At 42.0% G+C, this 25,940-nt stretch overlaps 1 protein-coding gene across 1 annotated transcript in view; it reads right to left on the reverse strand.

Moving 5' to 3' along the window:
• The window catches only part of Vwc2 (von Willebrand factor C domain containing 2), a 146,896-nt gene that overhangs the window by 114,037 nt on the left and 6,919 nt on the right, over nt 1-25,940 (reverse strand). Inside the window, exon 2 of the mRNA XM_059275031.1 lies at nt 9,300-9,429. Coding sequence (XP_059131014.1) covers nt 9,300-9,429 — 130 coding nt within the window. The remainder of the gene's footprint in view (nt 1-9,299; nt 9,430-25,940) is intronic.

The raw sequence follows: 25,940 nt of genomic DNA on the forward strand, positions 1-25,940 counted from the left end.
GTTTGCAAAATGAGTCCCTCCAACTTGGCAGTATATTCACACCTCTAGCAGCTGGTGTAAGTCTCTCATAACCCAATTTTCTGTCTAGATTGTCTATTAAATACTGCGTGCAGAAACCTGTCAACATAATGACTTATTTTTCTATTTACCTTTTGAATTCTTCAAACTTATCTCATGTACTTTGGGCTTTATACTGCTAAGAGCATATAAACATTTTATTTTCTCTGTTTCCTGTGTTTGGTCTCTATTTCTCCTTAAATGCCCTTTTTAAAGTTATGCATTTTCATGTTTCAAGTTTATTTTCTTTGTTGATTCTCTTAGCGATCTGGACATTACAAGATGTGCCTTTCTTTGTAACAATGGACCCCATGTTAATACTAATTCACTTCACACTTTCAGGGGAAAATTCAGTCTGAAGATCCACAGCTTCTGTTCCTAATGCCCATTCTAGCTGTACAGAAGCTCATTGAGTTGTGTAGACTTTGGCTCTGGTTCATTTTGGTGTACAATGTTTTTTATTGGCTTGCAACATTTTTTATACAAAAAGCTCATAAAATTAAAAAGTAAATGAAAATACCAACTTATTTACTTATTTCTGAGGTGAGAAATTCCTTTTTTATATACGAACTAAAGACAGGTACTGTAATGGGACCACAGTGTGAGGAAACAGTGATAGAAGTCTGTTATGTAAAATGTATTGAGAATAAAACCTCTCTGATGAGTTAGAAAAGGCACCAGTATTCAGAGGCTTGGGTATCTCCAGAATCTATTTCTGTCCTCTCTCTGTTCTGTTTTAATGCATTAGAAACATAGATACTTGTTAGATACTTGTCAGATACATTTTCTCATAATAAATGGGGGGAGGCTACATTTAACTTGTTAATAGTATTATTTGATAAACATTCTTTTAATAAAGTTCATCTTATCACCTTTTCCCATATGGCTAGTGGTTTTAGTGCTCTGTTAATTCCCACCTGTTGAACATCATGAAGATGTGTTTCCCTCCAAAATTATTAGTTTCAACTTCCATACTTAAAGATGAAATCTATTGAGAATTCAGGTTTTCTCATCCTTTTTATATGTAGTATAAGGGAAGAATCAAGACTTTTCTTTTGAACTCATCTGCTATTCAGTTAGAGAAGCATCATTATTGGATCGCTCTCCCCTTTGCCCAATGTGCCAAGGATTGGTTGAGTTGCATAGCATGTGATCTTTCCATCACAAGTCCTTTCTCACTCTCTTCTGTTCTGTTTGTCATTGTGAACCTCTGAGGCTTCACAACAGTACGCTAATGTCTATGATGTCGAGTAAGTCCTTTTATCTTACTGTCTACACTCCCAGCTGTTCTTGCATGTTTTTGACTTTTATATTTCTGTTTCGTTTTTAGAAATAATCTGATGTGTTTTTTTAAAAAAAGAGTAATTTTTATTGGAATTCTATTGGATCAGTAGATTCATTTGAAGCAGTTAAATATTTTTTTAAGTCTGCCTGTTTATAATATGGTGAATCCCTTCATCAGCTCTTCTTGGCTTTTTTTTGGTAAAAATTATTATTCTAGATATGAAACTACAATTTACTAGGATGTACCTCTATTCATTTGATATGTATGATGTTATTTCAGAATGTTGTTTAGAATTAATTTCTAAGTGATTACTGTGGGTATATGGAAAAAAATTCTTGTTGATAGTATTGGGGATTAAGCCTAGGCCCAAGACACTGTAAGTAAGCATTCTACCACTGACCTATATTTATAGCCCTGCTCTTACCTTTTCTTTTGAGACATAAGTTCCTCAGGCTAGCCTTGAACTTATAATCTTTTGTCTCTGTCTACTGGGTGGCTAAGGTTATAGGCCTAGGCCACCAAATCCAGCACACAGCTGGGTGTTAAACAGTGACCTGACTAAACTCTCTTGTTACAACCAATTCATTCTGACATTTTGAAAATTTTAGAAGTTTCATAGATACATCTGTAGACAATGACAGAGTGTTCTTTGATACTCGTATCATTGCTTTGGTAAAATTGTAGAATGTTGCAATTTAAAGGATTCTCCTTATTGAGGGGCTCTGGATAGGAGCCCACACACCTCTATTTTGTCCCAGTCTTTCTCTCAATCTTCACCATAGTTATGTCCTATTTTGAAATACTCAGGAAAACAAACAAAACTCTGCCTTATTTGCTGTCAGTGCTTCTCACATATTCTATAAAAATACATCTAATGACTCGAAATTTCAGTGTTTATCTTAAAATTTCATGTTTTTCATGCTCATCCAAAAAACACCTATACTTTCTTATGAAAATAAAGCTGTAAATAACTACTATCAAATGGCAATGAGACTCCAGGGAAGAAACAAGCTTTATGCCCCATGCCTTTGTGCTTCTGGGACACAGCATGTTCTCCCTTTGCTATGACTGAATCCCTTCTCTGAGAAGTACAGTTAATCCCAACACTTGGCATCCTTCTTGTAGTTGTACAGTGAGACCACAGCACCCATGCAGAGCTGTTGTGGGATGTTTGTACACTGTGTGAAAATGTAATTGGTATAATAAAAAGTGGAACAGCCAATAGGTAGGTAGGAGGTTTAGTCAGGATTTCAGGGCAGAGAGAACACTCTGGGAAGAAGAAGACAGAGCAGCCAGACAGACAAGGAGGAAGCAACATGAGCAGTACAGAGAGATGAGGTAACAAGCCACATGACGGAATGTAGATTTAAAAAAAAATGGGGTAATTTAAGTTATAAGAGCTAGTGGGACAAGCCTAAGCTAAAGCTAAGTTTTCATAGTTAATAGTAAGTCTCCATGTCATTTTTTGGGAGATGGCTCATGGGACAAAGAAAGTATTGTTACATATGGCATCCAATGTGGAGACTCAAACATCCAAACACAGGGCCTGAGAAAGCTAAAAATGTTCTGGACAAGGATGTGGATTCCTAGTCTGCAGTCTCTCAGGACCAGTGCTTGGTGGCATATAGAGATGTTGCTTCAGGCTGCTGCCTGCAGGCTGGAGCCAGCCACTAGCACCATGCACTAAGCTGAGCTGCACAGTGGCTGACATGGCAGTTTAAGATTTGTCTCACTCTGTCAGAGAATGCTGCAGGTGCTTAGTAAAGCCAGGTCCAGACACAGAAAACCTCTAAAAAGGTACAGTCTGTTTAAAAATGTGCTTAGATGCTGAAGAAAGAAAAGAAAATGGGTATAAACAGTCATAGAAAATATAAATAGTTTAAAACTAATAAAGTCTTTAAAGAGAGTGTAAATTAATAAAAAAAAGCCATGTAAACATGGGAAATACACAGGGTGTCTGGGTCCTATATGGTGCTTTGTTGATTTTGAACTTTTTAAATCCTAATGTTAAAAAAAATAGCTGCTGAGAATCATTGGATTATGGAAACTGCTAAATTACACTAACATATATATTTTAAGAATGTCTTTTTTTTTTTTTTCGAGACAGGGTTTCTCTGTGTAGCTTTGCGCCTTTTCCTGGAACTCACTTGGTAGCCCAGGCTGGCCTCGAACTCACAGAGATTCGCCTGGCTCTGCCTCCCGAGTGCTGGGATTAAAGGCGTACGCCACCACCGCCCGGCAGAATGTCTTAACTTCAAAATGGAAGTCAGAAAATATGTTGTGCTGGGGAAGAGGTTACGCCTTTGTTTCCACAGGAAATAAAAAGTTATAGTTCTCTTCAAAATTAATAAAGGCCAGATTTGATTGGGGGAGGCCTCCTGAAAATCTTGGCTGCAGACATGAGGGAAAAAGTCAAGAAAGACTATGGGACAGGTAACATACATGCTGATCTTTTGACACGAGGAAAGCTCTGAGACTGGATGAGACATGATAAATCTTGTTGGCTATAGAATCCTCATGACTTATTACTACATGACATACTTTCATATGGCATGGGTAGAGGTTTGCTTATAAAGTCCAAACAAACTTATAAAGTTAACAGATGCCTTTACCTGCTCAAACATAAAACAAAAAAATATTATCTTTAGTTGGCTTGTACACACTGCACATTCCACACTTGTGTTAATGGAGATATATGTTACCTTTAAAAGTTTGTGTGTTTTCAGAAATAAATGACCAAACACCAATAAAGACAAGTAGCCCAGGTGATCCAGCTTCTCAGAATGCCTCTGTTACAGTTTCCTCAAAATTCTGCATCTCAAACAACTTCAAAGCTGCTAGATGAGATGGTCCAGCCTCATGCATTATTCCAGCCAGGACTTCTGCTAAGCTCTGCACTTTACCATTACACAGAAATTGGACAAAAATGATACAGTTAGCTCTCCCAGGACTTAATCATTATCTAAATTTTCTCAGGGTCCCCTAAAGATGTCATTACCCCTAAGCAACAGGAATCAGTCTAGAGAACATGATGCCCACACATCCTAAGACATGGGGTGAGTGATTTTTGGTCATTTGGTAGGTTATGGATATTTGTCATCACTTGGTTACACATTGCTATTGGTAATGGTAAAAAAAAAATAACAAAGGAGATTAGATTCTGGGATCTCTTTCTGAAGAGAAAGGGGAGGTGATATAGTATAGAAATGATGGACTAAAAGGGTGGATTGCTGAGTATCCTTTGAAGAACCACTAGTCTCAAAGATTTTACATTAGTATGGATTTTTATATATTGATACAAATTTAAGGTTATTTTTGTTATACTGTATATATGTTTCTACTCTTGTTTAAGGTATTATACCCATGCAACTCATTTAAAAATGTAATGTAAAGTTTTAGACGTTGAAAGCTATTTAGGATAATTAAAGAAGGATAGGTTAATAGTTAGTCATCTATAACAATCAAATTTATAGTCATGTTAGGTATGTTTTCAAGATTAAACAGACATATATTTTAAATGATAGATAGTCTTCAAACACTTCAAATACCTACAGAGTATGGCATTTAAAATGTTTTAATAATATAAGGCTTTCCATGACAGTGAGACATATCTGTCCTGGCAGCACCAATTTACTTCAAGAAAAGATGATGGACATCAAAGAACCTCCATATGGAGTTTGCTTTCAATGTGGAAAAGCTATCCATTTGGGCAAGACTGCCTTTGCCTTGACTGCTGACAGTATGCTGTTCAAATTGGATGAACAGGACACAAAAGAAGACAACTGACAAACATTGTCAAGGAAAAGCAAGACAGTCCTTCAAAATTCTTGCTTCACAAGAAAGTCTGTCAGATATTCCATGCCTGTAGACCAAAGATGAATGCCCAAACATTATAGAGGAACCTTGGGTGACTGTCTAGGCAGCCAGATGTCTTTGTTGTTTCTTAGTTTTGGAAGTTGCTTGCTCTGCACTTCCTGTTTAATCAGGTAATATTATATCCTTTTCAGATTTTTAATGGGGTTAAAGACTAGATAGCTATAGTTACTGTTTTCCTTGTTATCAAATTAAAAAAAAACTCACAAAAGAGGTATAAAGTCTATAAGTTTGAAAAACATAAAAGTGCTGGGCGGCCATGGAGCACGCCTTTAATCCCAGCACTCAGGAGGCAGAGTCAGGCGGATCTCTGTGAGTTCAAGGCCAGCCTGGTCTACAGAGCGAGATCCAGGGCAGGAACCAAAACTAAACGGAGAAACCCTGTCTTGAAAAACCAAAAAAAAAAAAAAAAAAAAAAAAAAAAAAAAAAAAAGAAAGAAAGAAAAACATTAAAAGCTTAAGTTGTTTATCTAAAATATGTTTTAGAATAGTAATATGAATTATGATAAAAAATGGTTTAGGTACAAAACTTTGGACTCACTAAGATAGGACAGACAATACAACACTTTCTCTGAATTTTCCAAATACATATGGACTAAACATTGCAAATATAATTCTTACTTGATAATTATAATTGTTCTTATTATAAATAGTTTTACTATGTTAGAGTTAAAATTTTTCTCTCTATTTAGACAAAAAGGGGGAAATGTGGGATATTTGTATACTGTGTGAAGGTTGGTTCACTGCTGTGATTGGTTTAATGAAGAGCTGAATTGCCAATAGCTAGGCAGGAGGTATAGGTAGGACTTCCAGGCAGAGAAGGGAAGTAGGAGGAAATAATCGGGGCACAGAGGAGATGCCAACAAGATGTGGAGAGGAAACAGGAGGTTCAAGATGAAGGAGAGGTAATGCCAAGTGGCAGATTAATATAGATGAGTTAATTTAAGTTATAAAAGCTGGTGGAACAAGCCTAAGCTAAGGCCAAGCTTTCATAATTAATGATACCTCTCCATGTCATTATTTGGGGCTGGTGGCGGAAAAGAAAGTCTGTCTACACAGAGCAGAGATCTGATCACTGGTGAAAGCCACTTGCCTATGCAATGCTGAAAATATGCCCATGATCAAGGTACATAAAGGACAGGGTGTGTCCACCACCAGAGAAAGTGTGAGTTCCCAAAAGTTAATACAGCACCCTGTTTGTATAGTAGTGGGGTTGGGGAACAGTGCCATAATGCATTCCTTTTATTAAAAGAAAAGAACATTGAGAGATTGATCTACACAAGTCAAGAAAGTGAATAGTATAAAACTGTACTTGATCTATGATCATTTATTTATACTCAAGTCATTCTTGGTTTCAAACTTTTGCTCTTTTGATGAAAGAGACTGACAGGCAGCAACCAAATTGCAATTTCCATTTTACCAAGAAAAGAGCTGTTTAATGCTGTAGGTCAAGTTATACCAGCATGAAGACAATGTGCAGCTCGGCGATCAGGGTTATACTTCACAGCTTCATCCAAGCTAAGTCTACTCAAATGTTTATGTTCACATACAGCACCCACTCTTGATATGCTATAATCAACTATATATACGAAATAATCTTTTCTTACAAAAGTTCCAGGAAAGGTGCAAAGCTACACAGAGAAACCCTGTCTTGAAAAACAAAACAAAACAAAATAAAACAAAACAAAAAAAGATAGAGAGTGAAAACCATGAATCAAACAAAGCAGAACAGCAGGCAAATGTAGAGTGGGTGCCCGCTCACTGGACACTTATGCTAGTTAGCACTCTCTGTTGTCGTTTTTACCCCCTGTGGAAAATACACAGGGATTGAAATTCTGATTTCCAAGGCCAGCTAATACCAACACATGTTACCAATTGTAACTGACAAGAGAAACACAGATTATCTCTGATACTTTGTTTACCAAGCATCTCAGTGTCAGTGTTTAACTCACTGTCTATCATTTGGCTGGAGAAGAGGTCATTCTTCAGCCTCTCTCCCAGCAGGGAGCTGACGACCTGCCAGCTTTGGCCATCTCCTCGCCATCTGAAGTCCTGACTACAGCCCTTGGCCTTGCTAGTGTACTACCACACACCATCTGAAGGACACTCTGCTAGCCTTATCACCTGCTTCTGTTTCTCCTTCTTCAGTCTCCTTCTCTTATTGTTGATTTACACTAGTAAATTATTTCAATTTCCCACACACTACTTCACTGCTGTAACATTCTTTTTTAGTTTATTGTTTTACATTTTAAATTAAAATGTAATAATTATAACACTTCCCTTCTTCCCTTTCTTCCCTCCAGATCATCCAATGTACTCTTCCTTTTAACTCATCCCATGCTCCCCCCATGCTCAAGTTGATAGCCTCTTTTTCTTTGGTTATTATTGTTACATACATATATGTAACCCATATGATGTTCATATGTATGTATATATGGACAAACACACATACATGTATCCCACTGAGTCCATTTTTGTTCTTTGTGCATATATAGTTTCATGTAAAACCACTTTGTATTAGACAATCAGGGGGCTCATCAAGCCCTTGGAGATGCTAATTCTTCCCCCAGTAGTCATTAGTTTCCTGTAGTTCTGTTTTACATTCTTTCTTAAAAGAACATACTTGAGGGACTTTAGAAATGGTTCATGGGTTAAGAGGACTGACAGCTCTTCCAAAGGACCTTGGTTCAATACCCATCATCCACATGGCAGCTCATCTCCATCTGTGACTCTAGTTTCAGGGGATCTGACACCCTCTTCTGGCCTCTGATGGCATCAGAAATGCAAGTGGTACACAAATATGTGTACTTGGAGCACAATGTCTATACCAAGACAAAAACAAAAAAAATACTCTTGACTTTTAAAAGTGTCTCCATTTTCATCAAATACCTCATGGTCTCTTCATAAATGCACCACTAGTCCTACATGAAACTTTCTAACCCTTTTCCTTGAACACTGTCCATTTGTAGTCAGGGCTGAATATGCCATCCTCCACAGTTACTCATTTCTAACACATTGACCTTGCCCTTTCAGGGCTACCCATCTTCAATGGAAACTTCCTTTCCTCTTCTACTTATACATTTCAAGAGTTTCACAATGTGTTGGAGGGAAATTTAGGTATGTGCATATCCTTGGTCAAAGTTTTAATGGAGTCCCAAGACTCTCAAAATTGGAACACAACTGGTACTCCTATATAATCATGAATGCAGATCTAACCTGTTGCCTATAAAGCCTGTATCATAGAGCCATCAAGCATTGCTCCAGAAGCACACAAGTTTACAGACATCACAAATTAGCCCTGCAGTACTCACATGTGCACCCTTAGATACCTATGACAAACCATAAGTCAATATAATCCAGAAATCCCGGTCTCCCATAGGGAAGACACTGAGACATGGAAGCACTGGTCAGCTCTCCTATCTCTGTTCTCTTCTAAGCTGCCTTCTATGTCTTCAACAATCACCTAATTGAGTTGTAATCCCCTGGTCTATTCCAGTGAGAATGCACCTTCATCAAACACCCTCCTGGAGAGCCACACCCATATGGCCCTAATAGCTTTAGGTACAAGAGTAATTAATGCTTCTGATTAAGTTAGACAAGCACTCTTCCTTGACAATGACTTCCAGTCTGGCTTTTTGTGTACCAAGGATGCTCCCTGGGAAAAAGAGGGACCTCTCTTCCTGTCTAATTTGCTTTTGAAAAATATTCAATTATGTTTCTACTTTAATTCACTTAGTGATGAAAAGTAAATGAGCCCAACAAACGTGTTTGATTTGTCTTGGAAACAGAAACAGCTTTGCAAGAACAAACAAAGTTAAATTAAAATAAGTGATTCTCCACCGTGGCAGAATGGAATTTTCCCCTCCAAACTTCATCACATCTATGAGACACAAGGTAGACACCAGTGAGACAGAATGCCTTGGTAAACAGCAAGTCTCACCTGCACCTACCCCCATAACTACAGATGATCTATGTGACAGGGCCCAGACACGTCTACGGAAACCATGCATGCCCAATATTCCACCTTCATAAGCAGAGTGGCTGGGACTGCCGGTCACACTGTCCCGATGGGTGTTCCACCTACCGTTTTTGCAGATGGGGCAGCACTGATCAGGCTCGTACACGGGGTCCACACATTCCGTCTGGGGACACGCCGACACTGTGCACAGCACTTCACCATTGGCTTCACAGCGACACCGCTCACACGGAGACACCTGAGACACAAGCCCATGATCAGGGTCACACCTCCCACAGTCCTTACCCTATAAAGTCATATCTTTATTTTTATGAAGGTATGAAGACACCCAGGTGTTTTAGGGATGACATTTTTTAAATGCCTGGGCCCAGTACTTTTTCAAATGTGGACACAAGCTCCTGCCGTTGTTGCCTAAGGTGTAAATAAAGGCATTCACTGGGGCTACCCAGCCACTCAGCGCTCAGCTCTAGTCAGGGCAGCTCTCACTGAAGGGACTTCTTTAAAAGCATCTTTTGAAGAAATATTTCTGTTGCTTCCAAAATCAAATTACTACTGATTTCTTGCTCAGCAAAGCCTTACTTTTCTATAGCCCTGTCAACTCTACACTTAGTCTAGCATGGATTGTTCCCAATATTTCTCAGAACAGGGGGGCAGGAAGAAAGGAAGGCATAAGACACTCACATGGTCCTCCGAGGCCAGAAGCCCCGTGCCAGGAGCTGCATGACCTTCATGTCCCAGAGGTCTTATAGCCACACTAAGTGCCCTCCTGAAATGGTTGGCCCTGTTTACTGGAAAGGGACCTGAGACTTAGAGGCCTTAGGTAACTTGCCTTCACCAGATATCCTAAGAGATCAAGGCAAGATGCCACAGAGGGCTCTTGACTGGAGGTCCATGCTGCCTCCCCCTTCTCCAGTGTCTCACAGGCTCATTCCTTCATGACATCAATGGTACCATGTTCTTCTGGGAACCAAGGCTTTGAGAGGTATCAGGGTCTCTCTGTTTGTCTGTCTCTTTCTGTCTGTCTCCCTGTCCCCCCCCCCCCCCCGTGTGTGTCTGTTTCTTTCTCCTTCTCTGTCTCTTTGTGTATATATATATATATATATATATATATATATATATATATATAGAGAGAGAGAGAGAGAGAGAGAGAGAAACTTCAACATTTCACAAAAGCCCAGAATAAAATGGTGGCCTAGTTTACAAGTTAAAACCAAGTTTACAACAATATAAAGGCACAGCTTCAGTTTTAAGAAGTATTTTTGGCACAATGTAGTGTGGGAGATTTTGTAATGTTTCTGTGGTTGTCATTGTTTTCCTCCATTTTTCCTGGCTAGAGCACTGCGTCTCTGTCTCCAGAGCAGATGTAGACAGCAAGCAACATGAGGAAAATATTCTGAGTTTTAAGAGCAAAGACCTTGAGTTGCAAGAAAAGCAGTCAAGTGCATGTCAGATCCCTTTAACTGGAAGGACTTCAGGCAGAAGCCAAGAAGCCCAGATGGTGTGGATTAGAGATGCAGAGCCATGCTGCCCCAAGGGAGCAGAGCCTACCCAGCTTAGGGCAGTAGAGTTAGCAATGGGCAGGGAGGTCACATATCTGCATATGTCCTTAGGAAGCTGCTCAATAGCTAGGCACCCACCCTTCACCTGGGCCATGCTCTAGGTAGAGAGGATGAAGCTTAATGTACGATGGATTTAAAGGGGACAAAATGGGCCCTATGTCATGTTCCTAGGCAAAATGTGCACTTGAAGATCAGACTGTTCTCAGTATGTAGGCAGGTGGCCTTTGGTGAGTCCATCCTTCCACAGGAAGCCTCAATCGGTTGGAAATGAAGTTCCCTATCTCCAGCCCAAGGTAAAACCTCCCCATGTGAGGGCTGTAGATACACATGATGATTTTCTATTTTCTGAAAAGTCCTGCAGTTTTATCTAAAATTTGATTGGGGGTTTTACTGTCATTAAATATTTAGAAGTCTGACTCAGCTATTTAGGGATTTGTTCATTTTTCAAAAACCAGAATTAATACTCCATCAGGGTTACTATGAGTGTGCTCCTCTCCAGTTTCCTTTCTGCCACACATATCTCCTGTCATCAGCTCCCACTCTGGGGCTGTCTTTACTCCAATCCCAGGCTCAGGCCACCCAGGCTCCTACAAAGAGAGGGTGGTGAGAGGAAGTTTCAAATCTCTGTTGGTTCCCCGAGTTGCCCTAGGCTCTGCTGGTACCATCGTCAGCAGGTCACAGGCCCCTAGTTCCTAAGATATCAGTCTCTCTTGTGTATTAATGGGGTTCCCACCTTGTCCCAGACCCAGCTTCACCTCAGAACTGTGGGTACAGTGCTCATGTTCCTATCTCCCACAGGACAATACAGTCTGATACTTCCTCCCAAGGAATCACACATGTTTTTGGCCAGCTAGTTTCCACACTCCTCTGGGATCACCCATCAGGTGGTCTTTTGCCACTCCTTGTGTTGATTCCTGGTCATCAATTAAGCTACAGGCAGTCAACCAGCCATGCCTCGGAATAATGCCACCCCCTGATTGTGAAGCTCAGTGATACTTAGCATCTGAGCCTCTTGGCTTTCACTCTTCTATTCTTCCCTTGTGCAGACCTGTGCCCCTTTTAAATCTCATACAGAATTTACTTCTGCTGACTATAGACCCAGCTGAGACATGTCCATCAAAGCATGGATAGAGCTGGGGCCTTTCCTCCAGTAAGCCATCACTCAATTCCATCCCTTGACCTGGGCTATAGCCCTCTTATAGCATATGGAATGTTGCTAAGTTTAAAAATAAATTAAATAAAACAAGATAAAGAAAATGCAAACCAAACCAAACCAGTGTTTCTAGGACCCCAGGAACCAACCAAGGAAGTTGTAAGCATTGCACATTCAAAAGGTGACCCCTGTGATGGGGACCCAGAAGGACGCAGGCTAGATGTTCTCACGCCTCTGGCTCTGACTCAGATTGCCCATCCTCCCTTCTAAAACCAACTCTGTTCAGCAGCCTCAGGCACTGCAACACACTGGGAGCGATCCCAACATGTGTCAATAAGAATAGTATGGCTTTTCCCAATTGTGAGTGAGAATGAAGACATTCTCTGTTCATGCCACAACTCCAGCTGCAATTTCAGAAGTGTGAACTTCTGCCACCTTTTTCGAGAGTGAAGATAAGATGGTGTTTGGTGTAGGGTGGTGTGTGTGTGTGTGTGTGTGTGTGTGTGTGTGTGTGTGTGTGTAAGGTGATGAACAAATAGTGTAGCTGGACCTGGCCTCTGCTGGAAGAGCTCTAATTTCACACTGCTGGTCATTGTCCCTTATCCACATGGCTCTGTAGTTACCACATGGATTATGCTTGCAAGCAGCAGCTCCTTAAAGGGAATCTAAGAAACATACCCTAAACACAAAGCAGAAATTTTTTCAGTAGCACAACTCTGACTACAGCATAAACAAGAAAGCGTAAATAAATACAGTAATTCAATGGTAATAAAAGTACATCAGTCATAATTAGGGGTGCTCTCACAGTACTCAATAGTTATGTGTGTGCCTCTGTCACATGTACAGCAGTAAATACTGAGGCTGTATCATTTGATTTAGGATAAGTGGGTGTGGTGGTTTGAAAGAAAATGGCCCCCAAAGGAAGTGGCCCTATTAGGAGGCGTGGCCTTGTTGAAGAAGATGTGGCCCTATTGGAGGAAGTGTGCCACTGTGGGGGCAGGCTTTGAGATCTTTTGTTTGCTCAAGCTTTGCTTAATGTGACACTAAGACAACTTTCCGTTGCTATGGGATATTAGTTGAAGTGTTACATGTTTATGCTGTGGAACATTTTGTTAATGATACAAAGATGTATTGCATTCTTTTATGCTACATTTGCTTAACTCCATGAAGCTGTGTTACTTTGCCTGACTAAAACACCTGATTGGTCTAATAAAGAGCTGAACGGCCAATAGCAAGGCAGGAAAGGGATAGGTAGAGCTGCCAGACAGAGAGAATAAATAGAAGCAGAAAAAGAGAGAAGAGAAGGAGTGAAAAAAGGAGGAGTGAGGACATCAGCTACCCAGCTACACAGCAAGCCATGGAGTAAGAAGTAAAGAAAGGTATATAGAATAGAGAAAGATAAAAGCCCAGAGGCAAAGGGTAGATTGGATAATTTAAGTTAAGAAAAGCTGGCTATAAATAAGCCAAGCTAAGGCTGGACATTCATGAGTAAGAATAAGTCTCTGTGTGATTATTTTGGAGTGGAGTGGTGGGTCCCCCAAAGAGTAAAGAGTGGGGAAAAAAACCCAACACCTATTGTTTCCAAGATGTAGGACTCTCAGCTATTTCTCCAGCACCATGTCTGCCTGCATGCCACCATGTCCCACCATGATGATAATGGACTGAACCTCTAAACTGTAAGCTGCTCATTAAATGTTTATTTTAGGAGTTGCCATAGTCATGGTCTCTCTTCACAGCAATAGAAACCCTAACTAGGACAGTGGGCAATGTAGTTAATACATGAAATTAGTCTTGAGTATAAAATGAAGAACATAAAAATGACACTGTGCCTTACCCATAAACTAGGTGTCCCCTAATCACTTCCTACAAGACCCTCCCTCTTAAAGAGTCCATCTATCACCACCAGGAGGATCAAGCTTCAAATATGTACACCCCCACAAGATGGCAAGTTGTATACATTTTATATTAATGAACTTGAGTTGAATTAGGTGTGTCTATCTGTATGAAAGTCTGCCTTGGTCAGTTTGTAACTGCAATTCTAATTACTAATAGCACAAGAGGGACCTGCAGAAAGTTTCTTAAATTTAAATCCTGTTCTTGCCTATGTCTCTAACTTCTTTTCTGTGGCAAAAGGAATATTTTCTTCTCTTCTCTTCTCTTCTCTTCTCTTCTCTTCTCTTCTCTTCTCTTCTCTTCTCTTCTCTTCTCTTCTCTCCTCTCCTCTCCTTTCCTCTCTTCTTTTCTCTTCTCCTCTCCTCTCCCTCCTCTTCCTCCTCCTTCTCCTCCTTCTCCTTCTCTCTCTCTCTCTCTCTCTCTCTCTCTCTCTCTCTCTCCAGAGTCTCACTATGTAACTCTGGCTGTCTTGAAACTCACTGTGTAGACCAGGCTGGTCTCAAACTCACAGAGACCCACCTGCCTCTGCCTCCTGAGTGCTGGGATCAAAGGCATGTACTACCATACATAGCTAAAAACCAAGAAATCTTTCCAGATATTTCTTCCTGCTCCTTTCTGTCTGCACCACAACATTCTCTCACCACACCACAATTGCCCCCTGCTTAGGAATACAGCACTTCTTTCTTAAATCAATTCAAATGCATCTACCTGTTCTATGCTGCAGGAAAGGGGCATTGACATAAAAGAGTGAGAAGAGTTGTGTGTGTCAACCACCCTGTCATAATTAGTTCCCTCTATTATACTCCTTGTCTGGAGGTTGTCACTAAGAACTATTGGAGTGGGTAGCATGAAATCCCATCGTGGCAAAAGGCAGTACTTCTTGGTGCCTAGGGACCAATTCCATGCTCAATGAGGATGCTAACTCAACAACAGACAATGGGAGGGATGAAAATCCCAGAACGATTTCCCCCAATGATTGTAATGCTTTGGTTGATGGGATTAATTTAAGTTGAGAGAAGTATGAGTTAATAGGCTTCAGCTTAGCTCTTTCTCCACTAAAACTTCTCATCACAAAATAAAGCCCCGCTTCACCATTTATTTGATTAGTTTATCCATTTGTCTTCCTAAACTTCAAAGTATTCGTTCAGCAATTACACAAAACAAGGTTATCATGAAAACAAAGAGATATACTAAAACTCATTCCCCCTTCTTTCCTAATCATTTCTTCTCCGAAACTATCTTATTTAGATTGCTGACTGAGGAGCAGAGGAAACCATATGGACAAGAAGACAAAGTTTGAGACACAGATCCTTATACAAAGAATGCTGCCCCTACCAGGCTGGATGAACATAACTACAGTGCAAATACACAATAGTAGGTCAGAGTCAGCATGCAGAGAGGGAGGGGATACAAACACACATACCGGGGCATGAGATCTGTGGTGATGGACATCCTCCAATCATGGTCCTTGCATAGTGATACAAAGTCCACCTGGATCTACACTAACCAACAATGCATTCAATCCTACTTACCTGCCCTTCTGAATTCACAGACTGTATTACAAAGCTCAGAGACAATGCAGCCAGCCTCATGTTTGTTTTGTCATTACTGTGCCTCCATGTCTATTACCACGACCTGAACAACTCAATTACTGAAGTTTTGGAGGTTGAACCGCAGGGTGGTGCTATTAGGAGGTGATGGACTTCAGGAGGTGGGTCTAGTGGATGGCCTTGGACCATTTGAGACATGTGGAACCTCAGTCTCTTCCTTACTCTCATTTACTCTCTGGTCCTGAAGTGAGCAGCTTTGCTCTCTGTCCCCTGCTCATGTGATTATGTGATGCCTTATCTTAGGCTCAAAAGCATCATGGGCTGAAATCTCCAAAAGTATAAGTTGAAAGAACCTCTCTTCTCCCCCATCCAAGTACTGACCAGGCCCAATCCTGCTTAGCTTCTGAGATCAGGAGAGTTTGGGCGCTTTCAGGGTAGTATGGCTGAAAACAACCCCCTTTCTCTTTATAAGTGAATTGCCTTGGGTATTTTGTTACAGTGACAAATGCTGAATCATAGAAAAAGCAGTATTTAGTTCATTTGGTTACTACGGGAGATGAAATGAATGAAGACACACAAGGCTCAATAAATTGCGGTTGTTGCAGTTGACACAATCATGATGGAACTACATCTAGAGGGTGCAAGAAATTCTATAAATCAATTGTGAATTATTTTTACAAATCAAAGGGAGAAACAATCAAAACAAATGGTATGGCAGAGACAGTCTGAATGGTTAAGATGTATGAAATAATATGCCATCTGATAAAAAAAATCTAGGAAGCTCAAACCAAATGAGAACATATTCATGAGCACTATACTCATATGGTGAGAATGTAGAGGGTATCAAGTTTGGACAAACAAGAATTCTTACCCTTTCTGGTTTGCAAATGGGAACTAGGGCTTTGGGTCATGCTATCCAGGAGGCAACCAGAGAGTAATAGAAGTGAGAGAAATCTCCCAGGTTTTTCTTCTGTCTCCATCCCATCTCTTTAGGGGGCGGTGATCAAGGACACTCTGCAGCTAACTCCAAGGGACTCTCTGAACATGCTCTCCCTGGCTATCAGCTTGCCTACAGGATGAGGGAATTTGGGACCTCCTTTCATAAGCTTATAAGATCTACCTCATAGATAGGCTCTGCAGTTGTTCAGACTGGAAGAGCATAGCCACCCGTTGGGTCCACCAGCAAAATGCCTTCCATCTGGGTATACATCCAAGCCCGAGCTGCTGACCTTGTGGCACCAGCTGAGCTGAGCACTAGAACCTTGACAGCTGATAAAAATAGAACTGAAAGACAGCTGCCTGGTAGTAAGAGACCCGATAAGCCTTGTGTCACAGTCATCGTGAGGAATCCGGGACACAGCAAAAACATAGGAATAATCATCCATGAAACAAATGGGTGAATCTCAAAACCACTGTCGGGAACAAAGCAAGTTACAAAAGAACAGATATGGCATCCTATGACACGTGCACATAAGCCCCAAACCTCGCTTGCTCGTGCAACGAAAGGCGTGGGTCATGGGCGTGTGCACGTGGAGAAAACGAGAAAGCCAACACAGGAGGCTAATTTACCTATCTCCTTGTGGCAGGGAAGGGAGAGGAAGGACAAAGAAAGGATGGGGAGGGAGGTTTACCTGTATCCTTTCATCTCATTAGAAAACGGGGATCAGAAACAAGTATGGTAAAAAACAGCACTTGAGAGAAGCATATGGTGCCTACACATCTACCCATTGCTTGTGCCTGTTGGTTATGTTTTACATGTGATCTTTTAAAAATACACCTTTTTATGTCAAAACATAAAAATACATTTACTATGTACTTAATGTATGCTAGGAAATACCCGCCAGCCCACTCATCACTCCCACCAGTAACCAGTTGGCGGCAGCTGTATTTCTCTGGGCTGCATCACTTCTACTAGGGTGCAAACACAGTGGAGAGAGGGCTATGGCTTTCCAGGCTGCTCTGCGGGGCCCCATCAGGGGGTCTGCCTGACCTTGACCACAGGGACAGATGGATGGAATTAAGGATGCTCCACAAACTGGGCAGGTGGAGCACCTCTGTTATGTCAGTACTCAGAAAGCGGAAACAGGATAACTGCGGGTTCCAAGCTAGCCTGGGCTACAGAGCAAGACCCAGCTTCAAATCAAACATGAAAACAAGCAAATAAACGATGCCACAGATCTCTAGGGGTGGGGATGACGTTGACACTTAGGTCTCAGCATGCGTAAGGCTCTTCTGGGCCCTGGCATCACTGTCCCAGATGAACGCCTCAGGCAGAAGAATCCCATGTACTCATGCCCCTGAAACAAGAGGGAAAGGCCTTGCAGTAACCCATATGTCAGCCTCCTGCAGATGGCCAAGGAGAAATTCAAAGCTGAATGTGGTGGTGGGGAGGTCTCTAGCCACAAAGATAAAAAAATTTCCAACTTTCCCCAAGCAAGAACAAGGAAGGGTCAGGACATAAAGTCAAGGACATCAGGTGGTGGTGGTGGTGGTGGTAGTGGTGGTTTTGTCCATATGGTGATGGCACAGTGATTTGGGAAGGGAAACTAAGGCTGGTCACACTTCTTGTTGAACCTCTCTGCTTTCATATGGCAAAGCTGGGAGGAAGAAGGTATCTAATAAACAATTAAGGTCCAATCAGAGCACCACAGTGCCTGACACACACAGGGATACACCCAATTATCTCCTTTAGTGTGAGAGCAAGATTGATAAGCAGATATTGAGTCCAAGCCCAGTTCTGCCCAACTGGCTGTGCAAACTAGGACAAGTGACTTGTGTATCTGTGCCACATCTAAAAGATGGACTTAAGCCATCACTCACAATATGCTTAGGCACTAATAAACATAAATTGCTATGGGACATAAACCACAGTTAGAGAAGGGGGGTATTGTGTTCTCTCACTATTCCTATGGGATTTTTCTTTAATCATAGTGACCAAAATCTACAAATACTCAAGTCCTTTCTATAAAATGGAGCTATATTTGCATGAAGCTATGTATATCCTTCTGCACATTTAAACTGATCTCTAGGTGACTTATAATACCTACTTGTATCAAATTTTCTATAAATAGTTGTCTGACTATATTATTTAGGTATGATAACAAGAAATTTAGGTGCAAATCTTTTAAGTATTTTCAGTCCACACTAGATTGAACTCCCACTGCTAAGCCCATACATAGATTGCTGGGTAAACTCTGAAATGTTGCCCAGCCCAGATTTTCTTCTCACCAGTCCATCCACGTCTGTATTTTCACCGAGAGTCCAAAAACTTAATTTTCTGAAGAGCAAAACCATCCAGAACCACTAATAACCACTAACAGGTGCTTATGCTTAATTTGTAGGTATTATCAGGGAGAGACTTTCCAGAAAGGAAGTGATCATTTGCAGAGCATCTGGAGCTGGACTTTCAGACATCAGGAGTCAAAAGTCTGCAGGGTGAGCTATAGAGTAGGAAGAATGAAAGCGTGACTTTTAGAACACATCACAAGAAGCCTAATCATTTTTAGTGTTGGAAATAAGGACCTGAGGGACAGAGGGAGGAAGAAGGATGAGAACTGAGTCAAAAACTAAGATTCTAGCTTGAGTCCATTGGGGGCTGGTGGAAGGGGAAGTCAGAAGTATCCCTAGGATTAGGGTGGGGTGGTCTCTGAGAACTGAGAGCCGGCATTCACTAGCCTCGATGGATTTGGAAGACTCCAGATGCTTCTGGGAGAAAGCTGGCCTCGACTATAGTATGGAAACTCACAAGTACAGGAGTCATTCAGGTATTTGGGCACAGAACAGGTACCTAGGATACAGGACATAGCAGGGGCCTCTGGTGACCAGGGGTCCCAAAGGAGCTGGAAAAGACAGCTGTCAAGAGTAAAGCTTCTAACACCATCGGGAGCTGCAAAGAGGCGGACAATCATTCACAGACACGGGAGCTAGGATGCTGCTCCCAAGAAAGCACAGGACCTTCAGCACCTCATACAGTTGGCTGGATTCTGTAAAAAGAAATCAGGCGGCAAGGATAAGGTACTCTTCTCAACAATTTGATGCTACAGAAATCTTTCCTCTCTGGGGTAAATGAAATCTGGCCCTGGTGTTATGGGAAAAACCACTGGATCACTGAGTAATTACCCACAGTAACGGGATTTCTGAGAACCTCAAAGACCAGAACATTCTAATAGAAGTTCAAGCAAAAACTAATAAGGACAACTATTTCCAACCATCTTCTGTTTTAAGGAGTCACAAGTTAAAAGGAGTGCTCCTAGACTAATGATCTTCCAGCTCTTACATGGAAATTCGGTCAGTTCCTTCTGTCCCTGCTGTCCAGTTGTCCTGATGAGCTCAGACTCCAGGCAAGTAACTAGATGCAAGAAGGAGAAGCAGAGGGCTTTCCCTGTTGGTTCTGGAGGACTCACAGCGCCTCAAAAAATCACTGCCACAGTTTTGTCACCAGGTGGCGAAAGTGTCCTTTCTAGATACTCAGTCTATCAAAACTGTCCAGTTCACTCTGGGCATGAGCAAGTGCTCTTATGTGTGAATATCTCATTAACTTCTGGTAAGCTGAAACTGCATTATTCAGAGATGGGGCAAAAATCGGAAGTGATATCCTTGACTTGGCTTTGACAGCGTGAAAAAAATATGGCCAGGGATCTGGTCAAATGTCTAACTCAGGTCTGGTCTATAGATAAAAACCTTCACTTGGATGGAATCAGGACACACATGCACACCTGGAATGGACTTACAGTCTCCTTTTCATCGGTTCTACTCTGCTCCCACATTCTCTTCCTGATATTGACTTATTAAACTGTTCACCCCTTTTTTTCTGAATCTGGCTGGGAGCAGCAGTCTATGAGTCACAGGGTGGTTCCCATGGTCACAGAAATGCTGGTAGTCATCTCCCTGTTTTCTGATGGATGGTGATCTAACAGGGACAGCACAGGCATGCTCTGCTCCCTCTTGGTGCTTCTGTCTCCTTTCCATGGGAAGGTGCTCTTTCCAAATTGGAAGGAGAGAGCTCTTCATCCCTCCTTCCCCTCAAAGCCAGGCAGCAGCAGCAGCAGACAGCCACAGGGCATTCTGCCTGGCTGCCTGTCCTCTTCAGAGAAGACATTTTTGTCATTCCCTGTCCCCCACGCTCTGTCAGGGAATGGATTTGCACACAAAGGGACTTAATTAACAACTGTCCCCAGAAGCTGTCAGTGTCTGAGAGTCTGGAAGAAACAAAACTCCATGGACCATACTGTAAATTCACAGAGCAGCCTGGGGACAGGGGTGAAGTGGCACAGCATTCTTCTTAAGCACCAACCAGTAACTTGGTAAGATCCTCATCTGTCAGTCTTTCAAATCCTTGTTGGAACAGTTCCCTCTGATTATTGCAGATCCTACAGGAATCTGCTAGGGCAGTTCAGAGTAGAAAGTGCTAGTGATGTTCACATGGCATGTTTATTTAACTTAGAGGAATAGAAGAAAGCCAGATGGCTTTCTCTGCTGACAGTTCAGACATGGTGCCTGCAGACTGATGGATACACAGTGAGAATGGACACATTGATAGAAAATATGCCACTTCTGGCACACCCCTACCCACCATTGGCAAGAGCAGGTGGGATAAGTTTTTTCAATGAACATCAAGGTATCACCCCATTCTCCTTCAAATATGGCCAGCAGCTGGGCTCTGCAAAACCTAGGCAGGCTCCTGTCCACAACCTGAGAAAGTGCTTTTGTTTTCTGCCAGGACCAACACAGGAAAGCTTTGCTTCCCAGAGTGCCAAAGGCCACAGCGCTGTATATAGGCAGTCAGACTCAGAGCCCTCAGCCACCCGCCTTGGGGACCCTAGATGATATTGAGATTCTTATGAAATAATAATAGTTAGTTTGCTCATTCACAGATTCCTAAATTAAGTCCTTAAGTGATACGTACATGGTCAACTACTTAGAGCCCACTTTTGTGAAAGAAGCCCTTCTTAAAACTTTCACTAAAAGCTAAACCACCTTTTTCTTCAAAACAAACAAACTAACTAACTAACTGATTAACTAACAAACCAAAAAACCTGGAAGATCCAAACTCTTAAGTAATCCTCAGTAGAATGAAGCAGAGGGTGTACTATTCACTGAATATATGAACGTCTAAAATCAACTATCTTCCAAGGAGTAGGGTGTGAAAAGACCTGTGAACTGTTCTCCACTGTAGGGAACATAAATTCAATTCAGGGATCATTCAGATAGGAAAATGAAGCCGTGACCTAGGTGAATGCAGATGGGGTCTGTAGCCAAGTGAAAAAAACTTTCATGCACTGAAACTGATACGCATATATCTTCATACACACACACACACACACACACACACACACACACACACACACACACCCCACAGTCCCATTCTTCCTTTTCATATTCTTACTATGAGATGGCAACTGAGATGGCCAACAGTGGTCATCTTAAACAGATAATGATGACAATGCACAAATATATGTTCCTTTGGCTTTGGCTAGAGCTGGCAGGGCCATGGCAACAGGGATCATACCCACATCTCTAAGGTGGCTCTCCTGGAAACCAGTGTGACCACCAGCAGTCCAGCTGTCATGTTAAAGTCCGTCCGAGTGCGTCAGCTGTCAATTACTGGGTGCTAGAGCTCAAAGCCAGCTCACTGTGTGCACTGCTAGCTCCCTTCTGCTGCCCTTTCCCTCTGACCCAAGCAAGTCCCCTTCGTTGCCACCCGCACACATGCAAATAGAGTATCAGCAGTGTTTCCAGGTCACCCAGCCATTTTGTCAGAAGTCTTCACCTCTATGCAAAGGAGCCTACAGAGCTTACCCACAGAGGGACCCATTTTTGCAAGCAGACATACAGGAACCAATATTCCTGCGGCCTAACCATTAAAGCATATCCCTCCTCCTTCCCTACTACCCAGGGGCAAGATGATCTTATTTTCTTGGCTTCCTGGAGAGCCCTGGAGCCCAGAAGCTCTGCCAACAGCAAGAAGCTGTCCAAGCCAAGACGTGAGAGCACAGTTTATCCCTCAGGCCACCCGCCTGTCTTCCTCCAGCCAGAGGGAAGGAGCAGCCTTGTCAGAATCCTTTCTGTTTTTCAGCTCACCCACACTACATTTCTGTATGCTTGACATAGCTAGGTACCAACAGGTAAATACAACAGTGTTCAGGGCAGTCCTGCTCCACAGGAGAAGGTATGTGTCTCACTGGCCACATCCAAGGGAACTAAAGACAGCTCCTCTACTATTTGAGGGAGGAAGGACTGTGTCTCCAGAGTGACTGTCACAACTCCTGACACACCAAAAGTAATTAATGAGAACAGTCACTTGCTCGAAACTAATTTGATGGTGTTGTACTTGAAGCCTTCTAAAAATACTGAGAAATCTTTGGAAAAGGTACCCCAAATTTGAAGGTTAAGATTAAGGGGGTGTGGTGAAAGCAGGGCATGGGGAGTATCTGTATGGTTGGATACATTGCTTTGGAAATGCCCAGGGTGTGGCAGGTATGGAGATCCAACTAAGGAAGATCATTTTGAAGTACTCTGATCTTCATTACAGAAAGGACAATAAAAGACGTTTAGGATCAAGGGGACCCTAGTGATGCCTGCCATGGGTGGCTTTGGCAGCAGAGGGGACTCAGAATGTATCCACCTGTTTCCTGATCTGGCGTAAAGCTGAGACTGACCCCTGGATCTACTTCCCGAGAGCACTTGAAAGTTGGACTTAAAGGGTTTTCCTATTTAAATTTCCCAATTCAAACTCCAGGGCAAAGAAATCAACCCAGGCATAGGCGTATCTGCCCCTTCTGGCTCCTCCCACCAGGGAGGCAGGCACTGAGCAGGATCCACTCATCTAACACCATGCACCAAGGGTGTGGGTTGTCCAGCTGTTTTGCACACAGTAGGTTTCCAATCTAGCTTCTACTATCTGATGCCAGAAACATCCTTCACACCTCTGGCAGGCATAGGCCGTTTTGCCCAGCTTATTATTACTTGAAACTACGTTATTAGGCTCCTTCCTGAACGTCAGTGGTACTCGATACATTACCAGATTAACACTTGCTTTCCCTGTTTATTCTGCCTTTGTTGCACAGTCCTTAGTCACCAGGTCAGTCTGCCTTTGGCAGCTCGAAATACAGTATCTTCTCTGGCTGCTGCTGCTGCTGCTGCAAGTCTTTCTTCTGTCCTTGTGCTCACTAGTCTCAGAATGGCATAAGTGTAGACATGTTTTATTTACCCTTGCTTATAATTACTGGTTTTCCTGAATCAGAAAAGCGATGTGTGCTGCAACAGCAAAGTCTTGGAATGGTCTCCTGATTTCTCCCACAGTCTACAGTCTAGGAAGAAATCACTAGACCTCATTTCTCCTCTCTGCAGTAGAACGTCTCACTCCTTTATCCTAGCCACATGTCTGCTTCTTCAGACTTCTTTGCAGACTCACTAAATTAACTCTTCATTAGTGTTTAGTCTTATATCAGCTAATTTTCTTGTTACTGGCACAAAACAATGGACAAAGGCAACTTAAAGAAGGCTTATTTTGAGGTATAGAATATATAGTATAACCATGGCAGGGAAGTCAAGGTGTTGGGATGTCAGATGGATGGTACATTGCATCCTTAGTCGAGAGTTTGGAAAGAGATGATTCTGGTATTAAGTTTGATTTCTCCCCTTTTCTTTTAGGCAGTCAGGGTCCTTATTCCATTGGATGGCACAGCCCACAGTCAGGGTGGGTTTTTCCTCCTCTGGAAGCCTCTCATTGACATGCCAGAAAGCATATCTCTTAGGGGATTCTAAATCTAGTCAGTTTAACTATGAAGATTATCCTTCTGCTAAACCCACTTACTACTGGACATGAATTCCTATTTTGGCATTACTTCATTAATGCAGGTTATACTTGATTCTTTTATTTTTTTTAAACATGACAAGTAGTTGGAATACATTTCTATCTCTTACCTAGATGTTTAGTTTCAGCATTCATTTTTTGATTCATATTAAATGTGCTCATTTCTCATTTAAGAATCTCAGAAAGGCTCAACAGCTTTGCCATTGACTGACTTGCTTAGAATTCTCATTCTTCCCCTAATTAAGCTTTTATTTGGAAATCACTCACATTGCTTGGAATGCTCTTTGTGGTGGTTTTAGTGCCCTTGGTGGAAGGCACGTTTCCTCTGTGTGCACTTGCTTAGGTTAGGTATCTTTGGTCTCTTTTCAAGCAGTTCACTTGAGGAAAGCAGAAAAGCTTGTGTTTTTCACACCTCTTGGGGGAAGAATGAACTCACTCCCACATCTATAAGAGGGTGTGAGTGCAGAAACTAGAACTTCACAAAGAAACCCCAAGTCTCTTCCTCCTCTGAGCAGTGCTAAGGCCCTTTGAGGGACAGACCCTGGCTTTATGAGGCTAATATTGATCTAATTCCCTCCAAGCCTACATAGACTCACGAGACTGGCCTAATAAGTACTAACAAGAACCAGCAGAGACTTCCAGAGAGCCACCATATCAAGGCAGACTTTGCTGTGTGGATTATAATTTCCACCTCTAAGGATCAATGTCTTTTACTTTCTTACCATTTCAGCTATGCTTTTCAAAATATGCTCCTTTGGTTGGGTCTTTTATGTCCCTTTTAACCTATACATTAAAGGCTCAGTTCTGAAATGGTACTATTGGGAGGTAGTGGAACCTCAGATTGATAGAATCTACAGATAGATCCATAGTCTCCAAGAGGATGCCCTTGAAGGGGATTGTAGAACCTTGGTCAATCTTCTCTCTTTGATCCTCAACCTTGATATGACTGGTTCTGCTCTACCATGTACTCACAACAGGATGTACACAGCCCCTCACCAATGGCCAAAAACAAAAGGGCCAACTGAGCATGGATTGTAACTGCAAGTCATATTCCAAAACTGTGAATCAAAAACCTCTTGTTTTCTTACTTTAATAGAATACTGACAAACATGAATATGTTTTACATCTTATCCAGGATTTTGTACATTTTTAGCCATCTTCTGTATTGCCATGAAAGGAATGGTCTCCTTGTGTTTAATGCAGCATCACTCTGTCATAACTGGAAATGCATCCACAGAACATTTTAAATTTTGGTCTTCATGATTTTCCACTGTCCTAGGGATTCTAAGAGAACTCACAAGGCCACAGGCAGATGCCTGACATCATCCCTTTCTGCAGATTCGAAAGGCAGCCCATGTCCTGGCTGCACCCCAGTGCCTGACAGAAATAGAATGAGAAGAGAGATCCAGCTGGCAGGATATCAGCCTGGGAACACATGAGCAGCAAGGAGGACTTCCAGCTACACGGTCAGAAAAGTACTGTGAAGGATGGTCACTGAGCAGACAGGCCTGGTTGAAAGTCTACCCTTCATTAGCTGATGGTGGCTATATTTGAACAGCTTTTTCTGTCCCTTAGGACCTCTGCCCTGAAGCCTCCTCTCATTTAAAAATAAGCCATCAGCAAGAACTGAGTTTATTACTACTAATACCGAGTAATAACGAGCAAGAGTGGCTGTCACCTGTCCACTCCGTGCTCCCCACTAGGACCCTGCGGACATGTCATACCACAGTGACCCTGCTTGTCAACTAGAGCACACATTTGCTTCTCACTGTACCTCTA

The sequence above is a fragment of the Peromyscus eremicus genome, chromosome 10 (assembly GCF_949786415.1).
Source record: "Peromyscus eremicus chromosome 10, PerEre_H2_v1, whole genome shotgun sequence".
NCBI lineage: Eukaryota > Metazoa > Chordata > Mammalia > Rodentia > Cricetidae > Peromyscus > Peromyscus eremicus.